This window comes from Mobula birostris, chromosome 9, assembly GCF_030028105.1.
Source record: "Mobula birostris isolate sMobBir1 chromosome 9, sMobBir1.hap1, whole genome shotgun sequence".
Classification (NCBI taxonomy): Eukaryota; Metazoa; Chordata; class Chondrichthyes; order Myliobatiformes; family Myliobatidae; genus Mobula; species Mobula birostris.
In genome coordinates this window covers 35,787,861-35,813,514 of record NC_092378.1, presented here as the reverse complement: position 1 = coordinate 35,813,514, position 25,654 = coordinate 35,787,861, and the positions used below count along the sequence as shown (strand labels likewise).

The 25,654-nt window shown below is 42.1% G+C and overlaps 2 protein-coding genes across 6 annotated transcripts in view; both read left to right on the top strand.

The window, feature by feature from the left end:
- The first annotated feature begins 1,985 nt into the window (after window positions 1-1,985).
- Window positions 1,986-15,456, top strand: yars2 (tyrosyl-tRNA synthetase 2, mitochondrial). Its single transcript, XM_072267811.1, has 5 exons — window positions 1,986-2,803; window positions 2,920-3,087; window positions 4,879-5,034; window positions 7,416-7,586; window positions 10,060-15,456. The coding sequence occupies exons 1-5, from the start codon at window positions 2,037-2,039 to the stop codon at window positions 10,223-10,225; spliced, it is 1,428 nt and encodes a 475-aa protein (XP_072123912.1). The 5' UTR covers window positions 1,986-2,036; the 3' UTR covers window positions 10,226-15,456.
- A 2,160-nt stretch (window positions 15,457-17,616) lies between these two features.
- dnm1l (dynamin 1-like) overlaps window positions 17,617-25,654 on the top strand; it is a 60,894-nt gene continuing 52,856 nt past the window's right edge. For 4 of the 5 annotated variants that reach the window (XM_072267808.1, XM_072267806.1, XM_072267805.1 and 1 more), the window contains exon 1: window positions 17,618-17,891. In XM_072267808.1, coding sequence (XP_072123909.1) covers window positions 17,790-17,891 — 102 coding nt within the window. In that variant the 5' untranslated portion in view covers window positions 17,618-17,789. Of the gene's footprint in view, window positions 17,892-25,654 lie in introns of all 5 variants that reach the window. The other variant, XM_072267809.1, reaches the window with a different exon arrangement.

Genomic DNA, 25,654 nt, shown 5'->3' with positions numbered 1-25,654 from the left:
TAACCAGAGGGTAATCATCCAGAGAATCCTGATGAAGGGTGCCAGCATGAAACATCAACTGTTTACTCTTTTCCATAGATGCTGCCCAGCCTGCTGAGTTCTTCCAGCATTTTGTGTGTATTGCAGTGGATAATTATGTTACTTAAAATTCCTTGAAAAGAACTCAAATGTGATGATGAATTACCAGGCATCCCACCTCTCCTGGAAGTTCCAGGAGTCTCCCACATATTGATAGCAGCTCCCTGACACCTGCAAATTATATACAATATCCCGGAAATCGACTTTTTTGAGAGCGAGTGAGCAAGCGGGGATAGGCGGGGGGGGGGGAGAGGGAGAAAGAAAAGTTGAGATTCAAAGAGCTCTGCCAGTTGATGAAGCTGCTTTTGGTGCTGCCAAATTCTAATTGTGATGTAGAAAAGGCATTCAGCATGGTGCATCACATTAAGACAGAATTCAGAAGTCAGCTATCTCACGAAACACTTGTGATTCTGATGTCGTGCAAAGTTAACAAATTCATTGACACAGACTGCTATGAGGTTGAGACTTCTGGCAAAATGCTCAAATCTGCCAAGCAAGCCACATCACAGTACAAGGAAAGTTTGCAAAAGAAATAGAAAAGCTATTTACTTTAGCATTTAGCTATTAGCATTGAGACTGCCAACAAAATGGCAATGGGAGGGAGGAGAAGATGGCGGTGCGACGCAGCACACACGGCCGTTCCGAATTGATATCGATATGTGTTAACTAGGGGGCCGTGCACAATCCGGATTTGATGGAGACAGCCGTGAGAAGCGCAGAGGAACATCTGGAGTAACTTCTGAAATGCCTGCTTCGCTGCTGCTGCTACTGTGCGATCGAGAATCTCCGGAGACAAAGGCCCCAAATCCTTGGCTTTGCGTATCGCCTGTTGCCGGGGCCAGGGTCGAAGCGCTCGGCAGAGATGGTGCTCGGTGCTCGGTGTTGAAGAGGTGTGTCAGAGGCTCGGAGTTTTTCAGACGGATTCGGAGTCAGACTGTGGTTGGATGCTTCCAGTATGCCGCACAGGCAAGTTGGTGGTGCTGGAGGTTTACCGTCTGCGTGAGTTGATGGGACTTTCGAGAGACTTTGAGACTTTTACCATGCCATGGTCTTTTCTTATGATCTTACGGTATTGCTTTGCACTGTTGTAACTATATGTTACAATTATGTGGTTTTTGTTAGTTCTTAAGTCAGTTTGTCATGTGTTTTTGTGATATCATTCTGGAAAAACATTTTATCATTTCTTCATGCATTACTAAATAACAATAAAAGGGGACTGCGTGTCCTCATAATCATAAATACTCAACAAAGAATATATATATATATGTGTGTGTGTGTGTGTGTGTGTGTGTGTGTGTGTGTGTGTGTGTGTGTGTGTAAATAGTTTCAATATGTGATCAAGTAAATTGTTGTGTTCTTTCATAATCAAATGTCCTGTACACCCTTGGAGGGGGGGGGGTGGGTGGTGGTGGTGCTACCTCCATGAAATGAGTTTTTGCAGGGTGGGATGTCTGAATTACAGAGTGTATAATCGGCATTGTGGAATGAATGACACCCAAAGAATATAGGAGTTGTTTAGAAACTGCTGATAAAATTGAATCCAGGATAAAAATGTGGCAAGAAAATCTTTATAACTGTAGGGTAAGGACTGCAGAAAGAAGAACATCTAAGTTTGAAAACTACTTTCTTCAGAACATGAGCCACTGCTGTTTTCGAAGCTTGAAAATTTTAGTAGAAGAGGATTGCAATAGAAGTCAATAAACAGAAACTGATCTGGTGAATACAGTAAAGAAGGCGAGGTAAGTTCCATGATCTTCTAAAACCTACTTGTTTCATTTTTACAAGTGATTTACAGCAGTTGAATGGACCAAGCTATTGCGAAAAGACTAGTTCTGTTAGTCTACTTGTTAACGTGTTTAAAATTCAGGCCCAACTGAAGTCATGCTTTGCACCTCCCTGCTGCCCTGCAACACCCATTACGCACAGAGCATCATCTGGGCCTCCACGACCTCGCCGACATGGCGGCGCCCGTGGCTCCGCTGCTGGGTTTACTGAGGACACGGAGAGCCTTGTTTACGGCAGCGGGGAGGGCTGATACCCGAGTCTGGAGCCGATGGAAAAGCGGCGGGAGCATTTTGCAGCTTCACCAGCGAGGCCTTTTCAAGGACGTGTTCCCGGCGGCGGGCGGGTTGCAGCAACTGCTGTCCGCCGGCGCGCAGAGCGTGTACTGCGGCTTCGACCCCACAGCTGACAGCCTGCACATCGGCAACCTGCTCGCTCTCGTCGGGCTGCTGCACTTCCAGCGCGCCGGCCACCGCGTCCTACCGCTGTTGGGGGGAGCCACGGCTCGGCTGGGCGACCCCAGCGGCCGCAGCAGCGAGCGAGAGGCGGTGAGCGCGGACACGGTGCGGGAGAACGCCCAGAGCATCCAGGAGGGGATCCTCGGCGTCTTCCGCAACCATCGCGCCTGCTTCTGCACCGATGCCGAGGCCGCATCCTTGGGCCCAGTCAGCGTGGTCAACAACTCGGACTGGTATGAGGGCAAGAAAGTGGTCGATTTCATCGACACCGTAGGGAGGCACTTTCGTATGGGCACCATGCTGAGCAGGCACAGTGTGCAGTCCCGCCTTAAGAGCCCCGAGGGGATGAGCTTAACCGAGTTCACTTACCAAATGTTTCAAGCGTACGACTTCTTTTACTTAAATCAACACCATGGCTGTCGGATTCAGCTGGGAGGGACGGATCAACTTGGCAACATTATGTCCGGATACGAATTCATTAGCAAGTAAAGCGCATCTGTCTTGTTTTCCCTTTTTGCTTTCCATTGCAAGTGTCTAGATGTTTATATGCATTTATTTTCTGCTGGTACTTTTATTGAAAAGAAAACTTGTGAATCCTTAGGGTGACTGGACAGGACGTCTATGGCATCATGGTACCACTTGTAACCAGTGCATCAGGAGACAAACTGGGAAAAACTGCAGGAAATGCGGTATGGTTAAACAGAAACAAGACTTCGCCCTTTGAACTCTATCAGTACTTTGTCAGGCAGCCGGATTCACATGTGGAAAGGTAATTTGTTTCTCTCTGAAATTTTGGGAGGTTTTAAAAATGTATGTATTAAATACAAGACCAGTATGAAGATAAGTGGAGGGACAGGTAGTGTTGAGGGGGTAGGGAGTCTGTAGAAGTACTTAAATAGATTAGGAGAATGGGCAAAGAAGTGGTTGATGAAATACAGTGTAGGGAAGTATATGGTCATGCATTTTGGTAGAAGGAATAAAAGCATAATATTTTTTAAAGGGAAAGTGACTTAAGGAATCGGAGTTCCAAGTGGGCTTAGGAATGCTAGTGCAGAATTCCGTAAAGGTGAGCCAGGAGTAAAGAAAGCAAATGCAAAGTTAACATTCATTTCCAGAGAACAAGAAAATAAAATCAAGTATGTAATGCTGATTTGGTTAGACCACATTTGGAGTATTAGGAGCAGTTTTAGGCTCCATCTCTAAGAAAGTATGTGTTGACATTGAAGAGGGTCCAGAGGAGGTTTATGAGAATAATCCTGGGAATTAAAGGGGTTAATGTATGAGCAGTGTTTAGTGGCTGTGGGTCTGTACATGCTGGAATTTAGAAGAGTGAGGGAGGATCTCATTGAAACCTGCCGGATATTAAAAGACTAGACTAGATGTGGAGAGAAGTGGCAGAGTCTAGGACCAAATGGCACAGTCACAGAATAGAAGGACGTGCCTTTAGAATGGAGATGATGAGGAATTACTTTTAGCCAGAGGGTAGTCAATCTATGGAATTCATTGCCACAGAAGGCTGTGGAGGCCAATTCATTCTATGTATTTAAGGAAGAGTTCATAGGTTCTTGATTTAGCAAGGGAGTCAAAGATTATGGGAGAAGGCAGGAGAATGAGGACGAGAGGGAAAATAATCAGTCATGATGGAATGACAGAGCACACCTGAAGTATCGATGACCTAAATTTGCTCCCTTGACTTATGGTCTTATTAACCAAGAAATTGTAAGAATATGTCTTGCAAGTTGGGTTTAAGAGATTGGTTAGAACACAGTGGTTCCTGTTTTTTTACATTTCCTTTCATATTTTTAAGTAACAGTTTATTAATTAAATGTAACATGCAAAGCCTTTCATTGCACCTGTGCACATGTACTTGTGCAAATGACAACAAACTCGACTTTGATTTTGGTTCCTAATGTTTCAAAACAGCAGTATTCAGTAAAATATAGGACCCCCCTGCCCCCCCACCAACATTGCAAAAAAAAACGAAAAGTCTGATTAGAACAAAATGTCCGTTATGGGCTTCTTCTTAATTTCTTCAAATCCACAGTAATCGCTGTGTTGAAAGAGCCATTTCTTATTTCGAAAGTATTTGCAATTAAAGAATTACTTTGGGGTTCAGTTTCCACTTGGATAGTGGTTATTTCCAGTTTGAAACATGGTACTATTACCTCATTTTTTGTATGTTTTAATAGTTGTTTGGAAACAAAATTACAACTTTTTTTTATCTCTGTCTTGTGTGGTCATTAGCAAATGAAGAACATTAATTTGTGGGGAGGAGAGAGTGAGAGGAATTGATGGCTCATGGCTGATCAGGATGTTTTCCCAGAGCTTCCAAATGTAATTAATGTCCTGATTTTTTTTTTCCCTCTTGTTTCTGGTCTTCAACAGAATCAACAAAAAATCATGACCCTTATCCTTTGCAATTTCCTACCTTAGGTACAGTATGAGACTTGCCTTCATTGGTGTTCTAATGGAAAACATTGCTTTTGGATGAAACAACAAGGTGTAGTTTTATTATGAAGCATAATTCTCTATCTTTTGGTTTGAATGTGTTTTTCTTTAGATATCTGAAACTTTATACCTTTATCCCACTTCCTGAGATTGAAAGCATCATGGTCAATCACAACATAGATGCAGGAAAGCGAATTGCTCAAAAACGACTAGCAGCAGAAGTCACAAAATTGGTCCATGGCAAAGAAGGGTTAGAATCTGCCAAAAGGTGAGTGCTAAAGGTCTGTTGTTCAAACCCCTAGGAAGTGATATTTAGCTGTATTGTTTTATCATTGTCACATACCAAGATACAGTAAAAAAAATCTTTTAAATTAGATTTAAATTTATGTCGTACATAAATACTTCAAGATAGTAGGGAAAAAAAATAAAATGCAGAATATTGTGTTACAGTTGCAGATAAAGTGCAGTGCAGGTAGACAAATAAAGCGCCAGTGCCACGTTGGAGCATGTTGGGAGATCAAGAGCATGAGCAGTCCATTGAAGAGTCTGATAACAGTGGAACAGAAGCTGTCTTTAAGTCTAGTGATAAACGTTCTCAAGCTTCAGTGACTGACAGAAGGACACCTACAGAAGCGGAAAAGCAACAATATTCTGAGCCCTTATAATATTTAATGAACAGAAGCAAAAATCAAGACTGTCTAGAAGCTGATCTGGCCAAGGTGCATGAAGACTGTAAAACTGGAGGCAAGTGGAAAGTCTGTATGAACAGGTATAATGGAGGTGCAGCATGGATTTAGCATAATGCTATCTCAACATCAAGGATTAAATTACCCTGGGAGCTGACACAAACTGGAGCTACATTCCCTGGAGTTTAGAAAATTAAAGGGTGATTGAAGTTTTTAAGGTAGTAGGAATGTTATAGAAAAGGGGGAGAAATTATTTCCATTGGAAAGTTGAGAGCTGAGGTCATAACCTTTAGAAGTAAAGTTAGTTATTACATGATTATGCAGAAATACTGCTGCATATAGTAATTGATATCAAGTCAATTAATGCTTTTTTATTTAAGATTGACAGATTTTTGTTAATCAGCAGTGTTGAGGAATTCAGGGAAAAGTTTAGTTACAGATTAGCCATGATCATAGTGGCCCTATAGATTTATTTATATATATATATAATGCCTCTGCTTCCATATGAAGCTAAATAAATTTGTCATGCCCCCCTAGACTTTTATCGATGCACTATAGAAAACATTCTAACTGGATGCATAATGGCTTGGTATGGCAATTGCTCTGCATGTGACTGAAGAAACTGCAGAGAGTTGTGGACAGAACACAGCACTTCACAGGAGCCAGCCCCCTATAGATTCTGTCTATACTTCTTGCTGCCTCATTAAAGGAGCTGGTACAATCAAAGATCCCACCCCGCCCCGGACATTCTCTCTTCTCCCCTCTCCCATTGGGCAGAAGATAAAAAAAAGCCTGAAAGCATGCACCTCCAGGCTCAAGGACAGCTTCTACCCCACCTTTATCAGACGCTTGAACATTTTCTTGTAAGATAAAATGGACTCTTGATTTCATAATCTACCTCTTTATGATCTCACATGCTATTGTTTACTTGCACTGTATGTTATCTGTAGCTTTTATACTTCATTTTGCATTTCTCTTACTTTAGTTTGTTCTGACTCAGTGCACTGTGTAATTTGACCTGCATGAACAGTATGCAAGAGAAACTTTTCACTATATGTTGGTACATGGGACAGTAATAAACCAATTCCAATACACGCGTTCTTCCCCCAGGAATAATGGTTGACCTCGATACCAACTTGGAATATTTGCAATATAAAATAATTCCCTGATACCTTTTTAATTATGTTGTGTTTTATTGTTAATAGTTGATGTTTTAGGCAATATTTTCAGAAACTTATTTCCAAATGCACCGCCATTCTTGGTGACATTAGGAGGATTGGCCGGAAGTTTTATTATAGGTGGAGATCAAAAGTCTTTCCTGAATGACCTCATTAGCTTCTCCAAGTGTTCTGTATTTTCCATAGAATGCTTAGCAAAATATTTTTACTGTGTTAATTTATAAACTATTCCATTTAATCTTCTGTGGCATAATTTGTCAGCTTTTCACATTTTGTGTATACTGCTGGATAATACATAATTGTATTTCTTTATAGAATTGTCAGCTTGTCTCATGGTAACAATCAGTTTTCAGAATCCAGGGAAAACATGGAAATGTTTTCACTATGGGATGTTGGGCATCGCCTGAGCAAACAGTAACTTGATTTAGGAAGAGGTACAGTCGACGTTCCAGGCCGAGACCCTTCATCAGGACTAACAGGACTAAGTTAGTCCTGACGAAGGGTCTCGGCCTGGAACGTCAACTGTACCTCTTCCTAGCGATGCTGCCTGGCCTGCTGCGTTCACCAGCAACTTTGATGTGTGTTGCTTGAATTTCCAGCATCTGCAGAATTCCTGTTGTTCGAGTAACTTGATTTAACTGTTTGGTAGTTCAGCAGGTTGGGAGAAATTTTGTTTAATAATGTGTGTCTTAAATTTTGTAACTTTTCTCTTCAGCTCAGCTGACCAAATTCTAGTCTGGTATTTTACTGCCAATTGTGTTCAGTTCTATTCTTTTTCCTTTCAGATGTACAGATGTGCTCTATCATAACAGTGTGGATGCACTAGAGACCATGTCAGTTGAAGAACTAAAAGAATTGTTTAAAGAAGCATCATTCTCTGAGAATCTGCTTGAGCCAGGTACAACAGTGCTGGATCTTTGTCGCAAAGCCAACGCTATTCCAGATGGCCCCAGAGGGTATGTCTCCAACCCCAGAACTTTCTACAGATCAGGTGGGAAACACTTGTTGTCAGGAGTTGTTAAGGCAAAGTGGTTCCCAGTCTTTTTTTTTATGTCAAGGACCAAAATCACTAAGCAAGATGTCCATGGACCCCTGGTTGGGAACCCCTTCACTAAGGAAATCAACATAGCATGACTCCATCATTTATTCTTTCCAACCTTGGTAGTGTCATGCAGTTTGACAGTTCAGCTCTGTATTAGCCCATTAGGGATTCTTTCTTTAAAATACTGTATAATCCTATTGTTTCTGTCTTGACTGCACTCTCTTGGATTGTGATTTTATTTTTGACCATTTAGAGTACTGTGCATAAGTCTTAGGCACTTGTATATAGTTAGAGTGCCTAAGACTTTTGCACACTACAGTTGTAATTTGAATTCACTTTACTTCTTGCATCCTTCACATACATGAGGAGTTGCGTCTCCATCTGAATCTGCAATGTGCAAATTTTAGTAATTTGTAATAAGTAGTATGTTCAGCAAGATATACAACAGAACAGTCAATATAGCTTAGAAGTACAATTGCGTCAGCATGAATTAATCAGTCTGATGGCCTGGTGGAAGAAGCTGTCCTGTTGGTATTGGCTTTTATGCTGCAGTACCATTTCCCAGATGGTAGCAGCTGGAACAGTTTGTGGTTGGGATGACTCAGGTCCCCAATGATCCTTTGGGACCTTTATACACATCCTGTTGCTGTAAATGTCCTGAATAGTGGGAAGTTCACGTCTACAGATGCGCTGGGCTGTCCGCATCATTCTCTGCAGAATCCTGTGATTGAGGAAAGCACAGTTCCCATACCAGGCGGTGATGCAGCCAGTCAGGATGCTCTCAGCTGTGCCCCTATAGAAAGGATTTGGGGACCCATACCAAACTTCTTCAACCATCTGAGGTGAAAGAGGTTCTGTTGTGCTTTTTTCACTACACAGCCGGTATGTACAGATCACATGAGATCCTCAATGATGTATATGCAGAGGAACTTAGAAAGCTGTTCACCCTCTCAACCCCAGATTCATTGATGTCAATAGGGGTTAGCCTATCTCCATTTTTCCTGTAGTCCAGTGGTCCCCAACCTCCGGGCCGTGGACTGATACATTGCCGCGAAGCATGCAGGGGTGCAGCAGTACCCGGGATGCACCCAGCACATCTTTAAGAAAAAAGCTGAAATAAACAAGCTAATTAATTAGGTGCCGCCCAGATCAGAGGCGACGCAATGGGCAATTGCCTCTGATCTGGGCTGCCATTTACGTGCTGGGCGGCACCTAATTAATTAGCTTGTTTATTTTGGCTTTTTTCTTAAAGATTTGCTGGGTGCTTTCTGGCTACTGCTGCACTGACCACTGCTGTAGTCCACAACCAGCTCCTTGGGAGGGATGTGGGACAGATTGTCGAGGAGAAGTGTCAGGATTGGGGGGGGGGGGGTGATGGTTGGTGCAGCATGGGTGTAGACCAACCCTGAAACACCTGGCAAGGTCTTTTGCTTCCAAACAATTGGTTTATTGATCATTACAGAATGTCCTTCTGCTGTTTCCTGCTCCCTTGTCCTTTACCCAACCATGATTCCCCTCTCCTGCCCCTTCACACTCTCAGTCCACAATAGAGGCCCATATCAGAATCAGGTTTAACATCACTCACATATGTCATGATTTTTTTTGTGGCAGCAGTGCACTGCAATACATAAAATTACTACAGTAATGTGCAAAAGTATCAGGCACCCAAATGTACGTATGTGCCTAAGACTTTTGTGCAATATTTTATATATTTTAGTAATATTTCATTAAAATGGTAAACTTATTATGGCCCATTCAGAAATTCCCGTTGCCCTCAGTATCTTGTTTTTACTTGTGGCCCCTACAAAATCAAGCATGGCCCACGTTGAGAACCATCCAATTCCTAAATGGACATTGAAGCTTTGGATACTACCTCACTTTTTTTTTTAATTTACAGTATTTCTGTTTTTGCATTTTTAAAAAATCTATTCCATATACGTAGTTGATTTACTTGTTTATTATTATGTTTTATTTAATTTATTATTACTTTTTTCTCTCTGCTAGGTTATGTATTGCGTTGAACTGCTGCTAAGTTAACAAATTTCACATCACATGCCAGTGATAATAAACCTGATTCTGATTCTGATTTATATGACTCACACTCATCAGAAACTTTATGATGAAGGGTCCAACTAGATTCGAAAAAAAACTTAATCTCATAAATTGATCACGTGCTACAGTTCTCTATAAAATGATCAATTTGAATGTGGATGGTTAGCAATGCCAGTGCAATCTTTCTAAATGGGTTAATCTCTGCTCTAGATTTGAGTTTTGATAACAATTAACAGTTCTGTTGTGAACAATAGTTTTAAGTCGAAGTTAGTTGATTGAAGAGCAATCATTTCGAAAATCCAAGCTATATTGAAGTTTTGTTTCTTCCATTCTAGGTACCAGATGATCCTGGATGGTGGGATTTGGATTAATCACTTACGAGTGACTAAACCAGAACAAGTGCTGGTTTTAAAGCAACATATTCTGACAAATGGACTCTCATTGCTTAGAGTTGGAAAGAAAAATTATCATATTGTGAAATGGCTCAGTCTGATAACTTAGTCACCAAAGTTCATGGTTGTTATAGTGTCATTGTTATAAGTGGTAGGCAGAATGAAGCATTTGGTGCTGTGTTTTCCTCACTGAGGTAAATGTGAGTAAGCAACAGAGACCTGAAGATGCAAACTTGATCACAATGTGCTAAATTAGAATAATGCTGGAGTGCTTCTGAGTCAGGATTATACAGTAAAGTTAGATTTGTATATTAGTTACTAATTGACATCTTTAATCAAGTTGTAAAATAAACCTAAAAATTGAATTCTCTGAATGGGTGGTGGCACTGACTTAGAATTGGATAATATACTTTCTCAAACTAAACTATTTGTGAAGTCAGTTCTTGGGCTTACTTACGGCCATGTACTAAATGCATCCACTGTACTATGTACTGACATTTATACTCGCTGAGTGAGGGAGGTAATTAAAATAACTGTTATGATGTCCATCTACATGAAACATTATTTGTATAAAATAATCTCACAGTGTTGAGAAGAATACCTCTGTACAGCAGTTAAATATGAAATGATTAAAAGATACAAGGCATAGTGGTTAATGAGAAATTGTTTTAGACCACTAAAAGAAATGAGCTGAAACCACTGACAGAGAAAATCCCAAACACTATTCAGATGTCCTGCTTCAGAAGGACTAAAGCTATATACTGTAATCGGGAATCGGGTGGCTCTTGGTGAAAAAACCACCTCGGAGTATCCAATGGGCTTGAACACCTTGTAACAACTGTAGCCTGGGAGTCAATAGGTCGTAAGGTACCATTTGAAAAGACCATCATTATTGGGAGTTTTGAGAAGCTCTGGCAACACTTCTGCTAATGCTGATGTTTTGAGATTAATCTGATGGAGATAATGGTGTGGATTAGGTGGCTGGCAGTCCAGTACGTCATCAAAGTTCATAACAGTAGAAATAAGTTAGCATCTTTTAAGAACGTGAGAACATTAGGAGCAGGAGTAGGCCATCTGGCCTGTTGAGCCTGCTCCACCATTCAATGAGCTCATGGCTGATCTAACCATGGACTCATCTCCACCTACCTGCCTTTTCCCCATAACCCTTAATTCCCCTACTATGCAAACCTTGCCTTAAGTATATTTACTGAGGTAGCCTCCACTGCTTCATTGGGCAGAGAATTCCACAGATTCACCACTCTGGGGAAAAAAGTTCCTCCTCATCTCCATCCTAAATGTACTCCTCTGAATCTGGAGGCTATGTTCCCTAGTTCTAGTCTCATCTAGCAGTGAAAACAACTTTCCTGCCTCTCATATCTATCCCTTCCATAATTTTATGTTTCCATAAGATCTCCTCTCACATTGCTGAATTCCAGCAAGTACAGTCCCAAGCAACTCAAACTTTTCTCATAGTCTAACACCCTCATTTCTGAAATCAACCTGGTGAACCACATCTGCACCGCCTCCAAAGCCAGTATATCCTTCCTCAAGTAAGGAAACCAGGACTGCACACAGTACTCCAGGTGTGGCCTCACCAGTACCCTGTACAGTGGCAGCATAACCTCCCTGCTCTTAAATTCAATCCCTTTAGCAATGAAGACCAACATTCCATTTGCCTTCTTGATAGCCTGCTGCACCTGCAAACCAACCTGATGTGATTCATGCACAAGTACTCTCAGGTCCCTCTGCACAGCAGCATGTTGCAATTTTTTACAAATTAAATAATAATCTGATGTTCCATTTTTCCTTTCAAAGTGGATGACCTTGCATTTGCCAGCATTGTACTCCATCTGCCAGACCCTTGCTCACTTACTTAACCTATCTATATCTCTCTGCAGACTCTGTATCCTCTGCATAATTTGCTTTTTCCATTCAACTTAGCAAACTTAGATCTACACTACACTCAAGGCCTCCCTTCCAGATGGTTAACGTATATCATGAACAGTTGCGGGCCCAGCACCGACTCCTGCAACACGCCACTCACCACTGATTGCCAACCAGAGAAACACCCATGTATCTCAACTCTCTGCTTTTTCTTGGTTAACCAATTCTCTATCCGTGCTAATACATCACCCCAACTCAATGCATCCTTATCTTATGGATATGTCTTTTATGTGGCACCTTGTCAAACAACTTCTAGAAATCCAAGTAAATAATATCCATCTGTTCCCCTCTATCCACTGAGCTTGTTATATCCTCAAAGAACTCCAGTAAGTTTGTCAATCAGGACCTGCCTTTGTTGAATCCATGCTGTGTCTTCCTGATGGATCGATTTCTTTCCAGATGTTTTGCTATTTCTTCAGCTTCAAGCATTTTCCCAACTACAGATGTTAAGCTAACCGGACTATAGTTGCCTGCCTTTTGCCTACATCCTTTTTGTGATCTCTTATTTGAACAAGTGACATTGGTGCTAATACTTGGGCCATCTGATCTCATGTTGACCCTTCTGACAAACTAAAGTGTGGGTTAGAAATGAGATCATGCTCCAACCACTTAGCTGGAACAATGAGATTTTTCTGCTCCTCCTTTGCCAATCACACAGTTTGCCAGAGGGTTGTATCTCTTCCCATCCTGGTGTGTCACCCAAGTGGATGTTTTTGTCCCTGTTACCTTCGTTACCTCCTTACATTGTTATAACACAAAAATACATGCAAAATTAAGTTATCTTCACACTTAGTAACCTTTGATACCTTCCTCTAATTCATTGCTATCAATTGTAAAATTTAAGACTTTAGTACTGTCAGGTGTCACAACCCAAGATGCATCATGCCAACCAGAAAATTACCAATATATGTTTACTTTCTGTTTCCTGTTAGTAAGCCAATCTTCCAATCACATCAGTATGTTATCTCCTATGCCAGGAGCTTTATTTTTTATAATAGCCTCCCAGGAGGCACATTATTAACTGTCTTATGGAAATCTAAAGAATAATGCATCCATCAGTTCCCCTTCATCCACACCATATTACTTTTTCAAATGACTCCAACATATTGATCAAATATGATTTCCCTTTCTCATAACTGCATTAACTTTGCTTGTTTATATTGATCTTATTGCACTCTGTTATTTCTTGAAGTTCAAGTTTATTGTTAGTTCAATCGTATACATGTATATCGCCAAAAGAAATAACGTTGCTCCAGCCCAAGGTGCGTAACATAGGCACAGTGGATTCTGGTTAATTGGGCAGTCACTTATTTGGGAAAAATCTTAAAGAACCAAAATTAATCGAGAAAATAGCCAGGACTCCCCTTTGTTTATTTGTGACACAATGCTGCATAATTGGACCAGGAGACGTTGCTGAACAGTTTCTAACGAGCATCAGTCATGTGCGCCTGTGTGACCATTAGACACTACACGGTGTTATAGGGAATAGTTTTTAAATGGCGTCAGTTGTCTGTGTCTGTGTTTGTGTTCAAAAAGCAGTGATTTTTGTCACTGATAGTCTGGAGAGAAATAGGCAGTAGGACAGTTTGGAACCGTTTTGTTCCCTATAGTTTCAAGCACTCAAACTTGGAAATGTCAGGAATGGCTGGTAGTGAAAATGAAACTATCTCATTACTTCAACAAGTTAGGAATTATGAAGAATTTGAAAGTATCAACAATCATGTTAAATGTTACCCTTGGTCCCCACTGGACATTAAGCATTCACCTGGGCTTCAAGAAGACCCATCCCATACACCGCTTTGACGTGTGGGCTAAATCAGGAGAGGGTAGCCGGAGAGTCTCATACCTGCGTTAGATTGAGACATGCCTGTCCTAGCTTGCAAAATCATCTCTGGTGGATATGGCAGATGAGATCTACAGTGAGACCAAGGAACTAATTGTAGACTTCAGGAGAGGGAGACCAGAAGTTCCTGAGCCAGTCCTCATCTGAGGATCAGAGGTGGAGAGGGACAATAACTTTAAATTCCTGGTGTTACTATTTCAAAGGGTCTGTCCTGGACCCAGCACATAAGTGCAAATGCGAAGAAAGCATCACAGCATCTCTGAGGAGATTCAGCATGACATCTAAAACTTTGATTAGATTCTATGGTTGTGTATGGAGAGTGTATTGACTGGCTGCGTCATGGCCTGGTACAGAAACACCAATGCCTTTGAATAGAAAATCCTACAAAAGGTAGTGGAATTGGCTTAGTACATCATGGGTAAAGCCCTCCCTACCATTGAGCACATCCACATGAAACACTGTTGTAGGAAAGCAGCATCCATCATCAGAGATTGCTACTACCCAGTCCATGCTCTTTTCTCACTGTTACAATCAGGTAGAAGGTACAAGAGCCTCAGGACTTGCATCATCAAGTTCAAGGATAGTTGCTACCCCTCAACAATCAGGCTGTTGAACAAAATGAGATAACTACACTCACTTGCCCATCCATTGAGATGTTCTCACAACCAATGATCTAATTTTAAGGACATTTTATCTCATTATCTCATGTCTTATTATTTGCTGCTATTTATTTATATTTGCATTTGCACAGTGTTGTCTGCTTTCTGGTTGATCATTGATTGATCCTGTTATAGTTACTATTTGATAAATTTGATGAGTATGTCTACATTAAAATGAATCTCAGGGTTGTATCTGGTGACATATATGTACTTTGATAATAAAATTTACTTTGAACTTTGAGAACCAATGGCCAGGAAGGCAGTTCTGAAACACTACGTGGTGAACAAGGGGCATTACGAGGCACAGAAGAAGTCACAGTCATCCACTCCAACCTGTGGATGTCTGAAACTTCGGCTGATTTGGACAGCACTGATCCCAATATGTCTCAATCCACTGGAATCCACTGTATATATAACTCACACACAACATAAAGTAATATTACCACAGATAAACTAACAAATAATAAGGTGTATTTACAATGCAAGTTAAAAAGTAAACAGTATTGTGCTCCATATGAGGTAAGACCTGAGCGGTGATAGGAAGTTCAGTCATCTCACAGCCTGGGAGAAGAAGCTGTTTACCATTCTAAAAGTTCTGGTTTGTCCTAGTGCTACGGTACCTTCTGCCTGATGGTAGGGGGTCAAAGGGATTGTTGGATCGATGGGAGGGATCATTAGCCTCCATATTCCTCTTTTGGCATGTATAGGTTTACCGACCATTGGTTTAAAACAAAAAAAAAGCTGGGAAAACTCAGAAGGTCAGGCTGTATTTGTGGGAAGAGAAACAGGGTCAGTGCTTCAGGTTGGAGACCTTTCAATAGGACTGACCTGTTGCGTATTTCCAACATTTTCTGATTTCAGTATCTGCAACTTGCATTGCTTTCACTGGCCTTTGATTCCCTGCATTGTTTCCCTCACATATTCTTTTTTGAATAAAAGAATTACATTTTTCATATCAGTGTAATGGAACATTCCTGAATACTGATGAATTTTGCAAAGTTAAAATCAGCCATCAACCTACAAATTAGCCACATATTTTCAGTGCATCAGGACCCAGGGAACTGTCAGCCTGCAACTCCAATAATTCACTCAGCAATTTCCCGGCTACTGATGTTGGGCCAATGGGTTTGTAGTTCTCTGTTTTCTCTCTCCTTTCTTAAACAAAGCGGGTCACTTTCTTTTGCGATGAGGGGGTCACTTCTGTTACTTTTACCTGTAGAAGCTATTCCTGAATTTTAGAATATCCGCTAGTTCTTTCAAAACTTTAGGATGTTCTAAATGATTAGCCCTTGGAGTTAATCACTTTTAAAACATTAAATTCTCCAGCATTTCTCCAGCATTTCTAAGTGTCAAGGAGGAAGCAAAAAGACTATTTCCTTAGCTCTCCAGTATTGCTGGGAGATTTAATAAATAATAATAATAATAATACTTTATTGATCTTGAGTGGGAAATTCTTTCATTGCAGCAGCGATATTTAAAAACACACTTAGCCGTGTGCGTAATTAATAATAAATACAGAATAATAGTGCAAAACTAGTAATAATACAAAAAGTGTACCAATATGCAATAATAACGTACAAAATAATAAAGCAGAGATAATTGTACTATGACGTGTGTTCTCCTGTTGCACAGAGATGAATTGTTGTATATGCTTATTGCCTTTGGTAGGAAATATTTTCTGTAACAATGCCTGTGACGGTGGAGCTGAATGAGTCTGTTCAAAAAGGGCTCCACTGCTTATTCAGTAGGTCATGGAGAGCATGTGCCAGGTTGTCCATAATGGATAACAGTTTGCTTAGTGACCTCCTTTCCACCATGAACTCAAAAGAGTCCAGGTTGTAGCCAAGGATGGCTCCAGCCTTTTTGATGTGTTTATTTAGTCTTTTAGCATCACCAGCACTGATGCCGCTCCCCTAACATAAAGCAGCAAAAACTGCACTTGCTACAACAGTCTGGTAAAAGATCTCTAACATCCTGTTGCACACATTAAAGGATCTCAGCTTCCTTAGAAAATGGAGTCTGCTCATCCCATTCTTGGTGCTGGTTTTCCAGTCAAGCCTGTTGTCAAGGTGAACACCCAAGTATTTGTCTCTTCCATGAAAACAGACAAATCTTCATCATCCCTGGTGGAGCTTGTCATCAAAACATTGGTTATAATCAATATCTGTACCCAGCTGGAAGCCCAGGAAGAGTTTATTCATCATATATGTTGGAAAAGCACTAGATCATTTTTCAGACAAAACATTTGTTTAAATAACACACATCAAGGGTCTCGGCCTGAAATGTCGACTGTACCTCTTCCTAGAGATGCTGCCTGGCCTGCTGCGTTCACCAGCAACTTTGATGTGTGTTGCTTGAATTTCCAGCATATGCAGAATTCCTGTTATTTGTTTAAATATCTGCTATTTCTTTATTCTCCGTGAAAAATTCTCTCATCTGCCAGGAAGGGATTCACGTATGTTCCTCTTCATTTGCATATACCCAAGGAGTTCAACAGATTGCTATATTTCTTGCTGATTTACTTTTCTATTCTGTTCTTTATTTATCAATTTCTTGGTCATCCTCTTCTGAATTCTAAAAAATTGTTCCCCATTCTTAGACTTTCATTATTTTCCTGGCATTTTTTAAGTGACTTCCTTGGATTTAATGGTGGTGCCCGGCTATGTTACTAGGAGCACACATAAAAGTTGCTGGTGAACGCAGCAGACCCTTCGAAGGGTCTCGGCCTGAAACGTCGACTGCACCTCTTCCTAGAGATGCTGCCTGGCCTGCTGCGTTCACTGGCAACTTTGATGTGTGTTGCTTAAATTTCCAGCATCTGCAGAATTCCTGTTGTTTGCGTTTTTAATGTTACTAGGGAACCGTCGGAATTTGCCAAGAAGGATTATCGGAAGTTATACGTTTCCTTCAGCGGAACCACTCAGAAATCAGGCTTTGTTGACGTTACTTAAGGGCTTGATGGGAGATGTAGTTTATTTATTTATCTGAGAGGGTTTGAAATAAAAGGCCCATCATGCCGTGCGCAATTCGCCTGTCCCGCTTGGTGGATGCGTCCGCGCATGCGTTCTGGTGATGCTGCCCCGACGGCGGCCTGGTGCTTCTCCTTGACTGGTGTTGCCGGAGATGGAGGTGCATTGAAGCCTTGGCAAGTAACGGTTATTCGGCGAGAGTCGTGACAGTCTCGCAAGCAGCAAGGATTTGGTCGGGGCGTTTTGTCTGCCACAGTGATGGAGGCGCTTATTCCAGTCATTAACAAGCTGCAGGAAGTGTTTAACACGGTGGGAGCGGATATCATCCAACTGCCGCAGATCGTGGTGGTGGGGACACAGGTACCAAGTGACGGCCGTCGGGTTCATCACTCACACCGAGACCGGCGACGCCAGCAGAAATCATCCATTCGTCTAACGTGCCCTTTCCCCTGATATATTTTGGGGAATTTTAACATGTACCTCAATTTATTTTGATTTCTGTACAAGTTTCTACATTTATTCATTGCTCTTGCGGCAGCTGTCCTGCATAACCGGGTCTGATAACATACAGAACACTCGAAAGCTCAACGGGGGGCGGGGAATTTAAAAGACCAACCCAATTAAGGAGAAGTTGCAGGAGTGGAGACTAAATTGAACATCGGATTGCAGAGACTGGGCCAGTTACTAGAGATTAGAACATATGGTTAAAGGTTCTTTCTTTTGATAATGTGATGCAAAGGGAAGTCAAAGTTTGAAGATAGGAGTGAATGAAAGAGAAAGTAATAGAGGATAATGGCTGTGCCAGTAGGAAAGCAGTATTGGTTTGTAAAGACAAGATGATTGATAGGGCAGTGTGTGATAAGAAAAAGCTGCAGGATTTTTGGCGTTGATTTTGTGGAATGTTGGTAGTGGAAAACAGCCAGGAGCATTGCAGCAGCAATCACAGTTGTTGTGGACAGATGCAAGTGACAGAATTAAGAGATGGCTTAGAATGTGGTATAGATGGAAGTGGTTCTGAGTTTAATAATTTGGAAGATGTGCACTTCGGAGCACACTTCAAAAAAAAATCAGACACAATAATTCACTTTAAGCAGTCTTAAGAGGGTTTCCCAATGAGAAGGGAGTAATATTTATATTGGGGATCAAAATTCACCAGAAGAAAATTCTCATTTAGAGTATATAGAAAAGTTGAGGTGACGAGAAGTAATGGAAAAATGGCACAAGGCACTGTTTCCTGAGAAGTAAGATATTCCTTACCCATAGATTGCATTAAATGAAGATCCCATTGTTAGAGAAACTGGATTTGAAGAATGGATTATTCTCCAACACTTGTATATAGGCATCTGTTAGTCTCATGAGACCATGGATTTGCGCCTTGGAAAGTTTCCAGGGCGCAGGCCTAGGCAAGGTTGTATGGAAAACCGGCAGTTGCCCATACTGCAAGTCTCCCCTCTCCACGCCATGTTATCCAAGGGAAGGGCAGTAGGGCCGATACAGCTTCGCACCGGTGTCATCGCAGAGCAATGTGTGGTTAATTGCCTTGCTCAAGGACTCAACACACTGCCTCAACTGAGGCTCGAACTAGTGACCTTCAGATCACTAGACCTTAACCACTTGGCCACGCGAACATTGAGAGGAGAAGAATCCTTTGTTTTATAGGTGTGAACAATGGTGTCAAGATTGAAATCGAGATTGGCCATCTCTAATTGCCCAAATTTGGTTTGTACAAGGATTGTTCCTATTCTTAAAGTGATGGTGCTGCCACTGTCAGAATGTTATAAATGAAATTGGGTCTTTTAAACCTTTTAAACTAAATCTTCTAAATTCATGAAAGGACTGGAGGAGAACCTGGAAGTGATATTCCTTCAACAATGTTTTTATTGTTTTTCTAAGTTGTGTGAGGGAGGAAGTTATCCTTGAAGTTAGTTGTTCATTTGCTACAGTTTATGCTATGTATCAGCTTTAACACGTGATAGTACGAAAATTGAAAAGGATTGGCTGGTGGATAGGGATAGTTGGGGTGGATCCAGAAGATTGCTCTGCCCTAGCTACCATTGTGCTTATTTAGCTGTGTGTAGCAGTAAATTGTGATCAGTCTCTAATAATAGTGATTTGAGCTTTGACTGATTTCAGGAGGTTAGTGGATCACTCCAATATAGATTAGTTTATTTTCATATACACCAGAGTGCTATGAATCAATCAGATTTATTGTCACTGAAATATGTCATGAAATTCATTTTGTGGCGACAGTACAATGCAGGACATAAAAAAATTACCAGAAGGTAGAAAAATAAATAAATACTGCAAAGGAGGAATAGTGAGATTGTGCTCATGAACCAGTCAGAATCTGATGACAGGGCAGAAGTTGTTCCTAAAATGTTGATTGTGGGTCTTTGCCTCCTGTACCTCCTCCTTTTTTGGTGGTAACGAGAGAGGGCATGACCTAGATGGTGAGAGTCCTTAATGATAGATTCTGCTTTCTTGAGGCATCACCCTTTGAAGATGCCCTTGCTGGTGTGGAGGGTTGTGTCCGTGATGGAGCTGGCTGTGACTGCAAACCTCTGCACTGCCTCTTGATCCTGCACATTGGTGTATCCATATCAGGCTGTGATGCAACCAGTTAGGATGCCCTCTACCAGACATCTATAGAAATTTGTTAGTCTTTGGTGGCCTATCAAATCTTCTCAGACTCCTAATGAAATAGTCGCTGGTGTGCTGCCTTTGTGATTGCATCAAGATGTTGGGCCCAGGATAGATCCTTTTGAGATGTTGATACCCAGGAACTTGAAGCTGCTCACCCTTTCCACTGATGACCTCTCAGTGAGGATATTCCCCTTCCTGGTTGCAACAATCCGTTCCTTGGTCTCGCTGATGTTGAGTACAAAGTTATTTTTATAAACCAGCTGATATATCTCATTCCTGTGTGCCTGCTCATTACCATTGAGATTTTGCCAACAACAATGTTGTTATTGGTGAATTTACAGATGGTGTTGAGCTGTGCCCAGCTGCACAGTCATGTGTAGAAAGAGTAGAGTAATGGTCCAAGCACACATCCTTGAGATGTGCCCATGTTGACTGTCAGCAAGGAGGAGATGTTATTGTAGATCACACTGACTATGGTCTCCAGTGAGGAAGTGAAGGATCCAGTTGCAGAGGGAGATGGGCCCAGGCTTTGAAGCTTATTGATTAGCACTGAAGGGATGATGGTGTTGAACTCTGAGCTGTAATCTGTAAACAGCAGCCTGGCACGGGTATTGCTGTTGTTTTGGCAGGCAAAGTGCAGTGGGTCCATGTCCCTGCTTAGGCAAGAGTTAATCCTAGCCATGAGTAACCTTTCGAAGCACTTCATAATAGTAGATGTGAGTGCTACTGAGCACTATTCTGGTCTTCCTGGACACGGGTATGAAGCAGGTAGGATCTTCTGGTTGTAGCAGTCAGAATTTGAATATGTCTTTGAACCGTCCAGCCAGTTGGTTGGCACAGTACCTTGCTAAGTGCACCAATGGGGTCTGACACCTTGCAAGGGTTCACCCGCTTGAAGGATGTTCTGATATCTGCCTCCAATCAGAGGGTCACTAGATGTGGTGGTTTGCACAGGTGTAGTTTATTCTCCCCTTCAAAGTGTGAATAAAAGGCATAGAGCTCTTTGCAGTGGGGTTCACTGGCCTTTAAACTGTTAGGTTTCACCTTGTAGGAAGTAACGGCATGCACACCCTGTTAGAGCTGTTGTGCATCCAACTATATCTCTAATTTCACAAGGAATTGCTCTTTCACTCTCATGCTGGCCTTTAGGTCATAGTTGGATCACTGGTCTTGAATACCACAGATCTTGCCCTCAGCAGACTGCAGATCTCCTGGTTCATCCAAGGCTCCTGGTTTGGTATGTTCTTGAAAGCACACACTCATCCAATCAGGTCTTGAGGAAGCTGGTTTAAGACTGACAATTTTATTCAGATCCTAAGGTGAATCCCTGAAAGTGGTCCAGTCCACTGATTCAAAGCAGTCCAGTAAATGCTTCTCCACCTTTCTCGCCCGTACCTTTGCAGTGCTCACTCCCTGTCTATATGCTAGGTGATATCCTTTACTGGTCATTAGGTTTCCATTTGGTGGTAGATTATTTCCTGGAACACCTAAGACATAAATGTTAGCAGCCATTTATTTGTCCAGCTGTAGAAGTTGTTGGCTTCCTTTTGTGGAGAATCATTGTTAAGTAAGAAAGTGGAGTGAAATGTGGAATTTTCAGGAAACAGCCCCAACCCTTAACCTTGGGAAAAGTCATTATCATCACCTTCCAGAAGAACATTTCATTGATTAGTGAGTGAACTTGAATAATAACACTGTATTTCAATTTGTGTTTGGGGAGAAGCTGAGAGATACTAAATACTTAGACTAAATTTGTGCTGTAACAGGAAGTTTACAGGCTCATAAGTATACTGGAACAGCACTGCTCAAAACGTAGGGATCTCTAGTGTGCAGGTCCTTGAGTTTATTGATGGAATGTTAATGGGTAGGAATGGAGTAACTGGTACATGGCCCCGTATCACTGAGCAGTGGAAGTTGAAAATTATTCATTTATGAGGGAAGGCTAAGGTAATGTTATTGATAAAGGATGTAATCTTGGGATGGAGAAGTACTTTCCTGAGTATCAGCTTCAAGTTTGCCTCATTACCATCATCAGGAAGTGGCGAATATGCGCTCTTTGGGAAGTGGGGGTGGAGAGAGGTGTGCATGATTTGGGATGAATAAGGGACATTTTTGCATAATGTTAAGCCTGACTCTTAATGACTTTCTAATTGTAATATTCTTCAAATAATTCTGGGTCACATCAGGCATGGAAACTACTTGGGTTCAGGTGTAGCCCCCCCCCCCCCCGGCCAGTCTCAGGGTCGCTCGGCTCGCTGTCGTCTAGGGAAACAGCCCTCGGCCCTGCCAAACTGGGTAATAGTTTGTGTGGATGCTGTGTGATGTACCCCACCCCGCCCAAATAACAGACAATGCACCAGATACGATTAAATGATTTACAGTTTATAGATATTACTGGAACTATATAATTAATAGAGAATAAAATATAAAAGGAAAATAAAAGGCGCCACACTTATCAAAGTTCAATCTCTTCGTGCACAAACAGTTGGAGCTCAGGACCCTTCTTCTTCACCCTGCGACCCCTTGGACCACCTCGACCAGCTGCCTGGGACCAACAACGGTGGTCGACCAGATGCTCCACACTGAGCACAGAAAACTGGCCTCACACATATACTCTGTCTCTGTCTCCTCTCGTCGCCGATAAGGGACGGAGCCCATTATCGGACTCAGCACCTGGTCCATATTTTCTGTCTCTGTCTCTGTCTCTGTCTCTGTCTCTGTCTCTGTCTCTGTCTCCGTCTCCCTCCTTCCCTCCCCCGCCTTCCGCCCCAAAACCCTGTGCCTACAATATCTTCAGATCCAGCAAAAACATAACTATCCCAATTGGTTCTTAACATCGTCTTACCTCAGTCTAACCCAAAACAACCTGCTAGCACCAGAACTTTCTCAGTGTTTAACACAACAAAGAAGCATTCCCAAGTATAACATAACACAGAAGCCATTTTAATTAGCCTACGCAGTAACATAAAAGACAAAACCCCCTTACACAGGTTAAGTAGGTATTTTCCCTTACTGGATGCCTTAATTTAGGATTCTGCTTTGCCATAATAGCTCTAGAGTCAATAATGACTTCCTCTGTGATTCTGATTAAAAATAACCCTTTTCATTCTTTTTGTTTCGTTTACAACTTCTCATGGTTGCTTACAAACTCCTTTTCCGATGTTGACCTTCTAACCAATAGAGAACAATCAACATTATTGGCCTTTCTTTCCTTGCACTTCTTGCCATCTTCTAATTCTCACCTACATGCAGCTTTGTCTGTCACCACAAATTGTTACCTTAACATCTGTCAGAGACTAAAATGTGAGAAAATATTAGTATAAAGATTTTATAGTAGAACACTTTGGGGGGGGGAGGGGGAGTAGTCAGGATAAGTAAGCGCGTGGAGGTCGGCCAGTGAGAACAGCAGGAAGAGTTTAAAAGGAAGACAGATTTACAGAGCGGGCGTCAGATTAGAGGGAGACAGAGGAGGAAGGCTTTGGCTCAACGAGGCTTCGGTGATAAAGGGTTGAGGCCAGGTAGGTTATCTGTTTAAAATAAAGACAGAGTATATGTGTGAGGTCGGTTTTTTTGTGCTCGGTGTCATATGTAGGAGGTCCTAGAACCTCCCGGACGACCACATCCACACCAGGTGTGTTGAGCTACAGCTCCTTAGAGACCGCTTTAGGGAACTGGAGCTACAGCTCAATGACCTTCGTCTAGTCAGAGAGATTGAAGAGGTGATAGAGAGGAGCTATAGGCAGGTAGTCACCCTGGGACCACAGGAGACAGAGCGGTGGGTAACAGGAGAGGGAAAGGCAAGAAGCAGGTATGAGAGAGTACCCCAGTAGCTGTCGCCCTTAACAATAAGTATTCCTGCTTGAATACTGTTGGGGACGGCCTACCTGGGGGAAGCAACAGTGGTCGCGCCTCTGGCACAGAGTCTGGCCCTGTGGCTCAGCTAGGTAGGGAAAAGAAGAGGATGGCAGCTGTGTTAGAGGACTGTATAGTTAGGGTGTCAGATAGGCGATTCTGTGGACGCAGGAAAGAAACGCGGATGGTAGCTTGCCTTCCAGGTGCCAGGGTCCGGGATGTTTCTGATCGTGTCCAAGATATCTTGAAGTGGGAAGGAGAACAGCCAGAGGTCGTGGTACATATTGTTACCAACGACATGGATAGGAAAAGGGAGGAGGTCCTGAAAAAAGACTACAGGGAGTTTGAAAGAAGTTGAGAAGCAGGACCTCAAAGGTAGTAATCTCAGGATTACTGCCTGTGCCACGTGACAGTGAGTAGAGGAATAGAATGAGGTGGAGGACGAATGCGTGGCTGAGGGATTGGAGCAGGGGCAGGGGTTCAGATTTCTGGATCATTGGGACCTCTTCTGAGACAGGTGTGACATGTACAAAAAGGACAGGTTGCACTTGAATCCAAGGGGGACCAATATCCTGGTGGAAAGGTTTGCTAAGGCTATTGGGGAGAGTTTAAACTAGAATTGCTGGGGGGTGGGAACTGAACTGAAGAGACGGAGGAAAGGGAGGTTGGCTCACAAATAGAGAAAGTTTGGAGAAAGCGCGAAAGAGAGAATAGGCATGTGATAGAGAAGGGTTGCGCTCAGTCCGATGGTTTGAGATGTGTCTATTTTAATGTGAGGAGTATCATGAATAAAGTGGATGAGCTTAGAGCGTGGATCAGCACTTGGAACTATGATGTTGTGGCCATTACAGAGACTTGGATGGTGCAGGGGCAGGAATGGCTATTTCAAGTGCTAGGCTTTAGATGTTTCAGAAAGGATAGGAAGTCAGGCAAAAGAGGTGGGGGTGTGTTGATCAGAGAAGGAGTCACGGCTGCAGAAAAGGAGGAAGTCATGGAGGGGTTGTCTACGGAGTCTCTGTGGGTGGAAGTTAGGAATAGAAAGGGGTCAATAACTCTACTGGATATTTTTTATAGGCTACCCAATAGTAACAGGGACATCGAGGAGCAGATAAGGAGACATATTCTGGAAAGGAGTAATAATACAGGGTTGTTGTGGTGGGAGATTTTAATTTCCCAAATATTGATTGACATCTCCCTAGAGTGAGGGGTTTAGTGGGGTGGAGTTTAAGTGTGGTCAGGAAGGCTTCTTGACGCAATTAGTAGATAAGCCTACAAGAGGAGAGACTGTATTTGATCTGGTATTGGGAAATGAACCGGGTCAGGTGTCAGGTCTCTCAGTGGGAGAGCATTTTGGAGATAGTGATCACAATTCTATCTCCTTTACCATAGCATTGGAGAGGGATAGGATCAGACAAGTTTGGGAAATATTTAATTGGAGTAAGGGGAACTATGAGGCCATCAGGCAGGAACTTGGAAGCATAAATTGGAAACAGATGTTCTCAGGGAAACGTACCGAAGAAATGTGGCAAATGTTCAGGGGATATTTGCGTGGGGTTCTCAGTAGGTACGTTCCAATGAGACATGGAAAGGATGGTAGAGTACAAGATCCGTGGTGCACAAATAGTGTT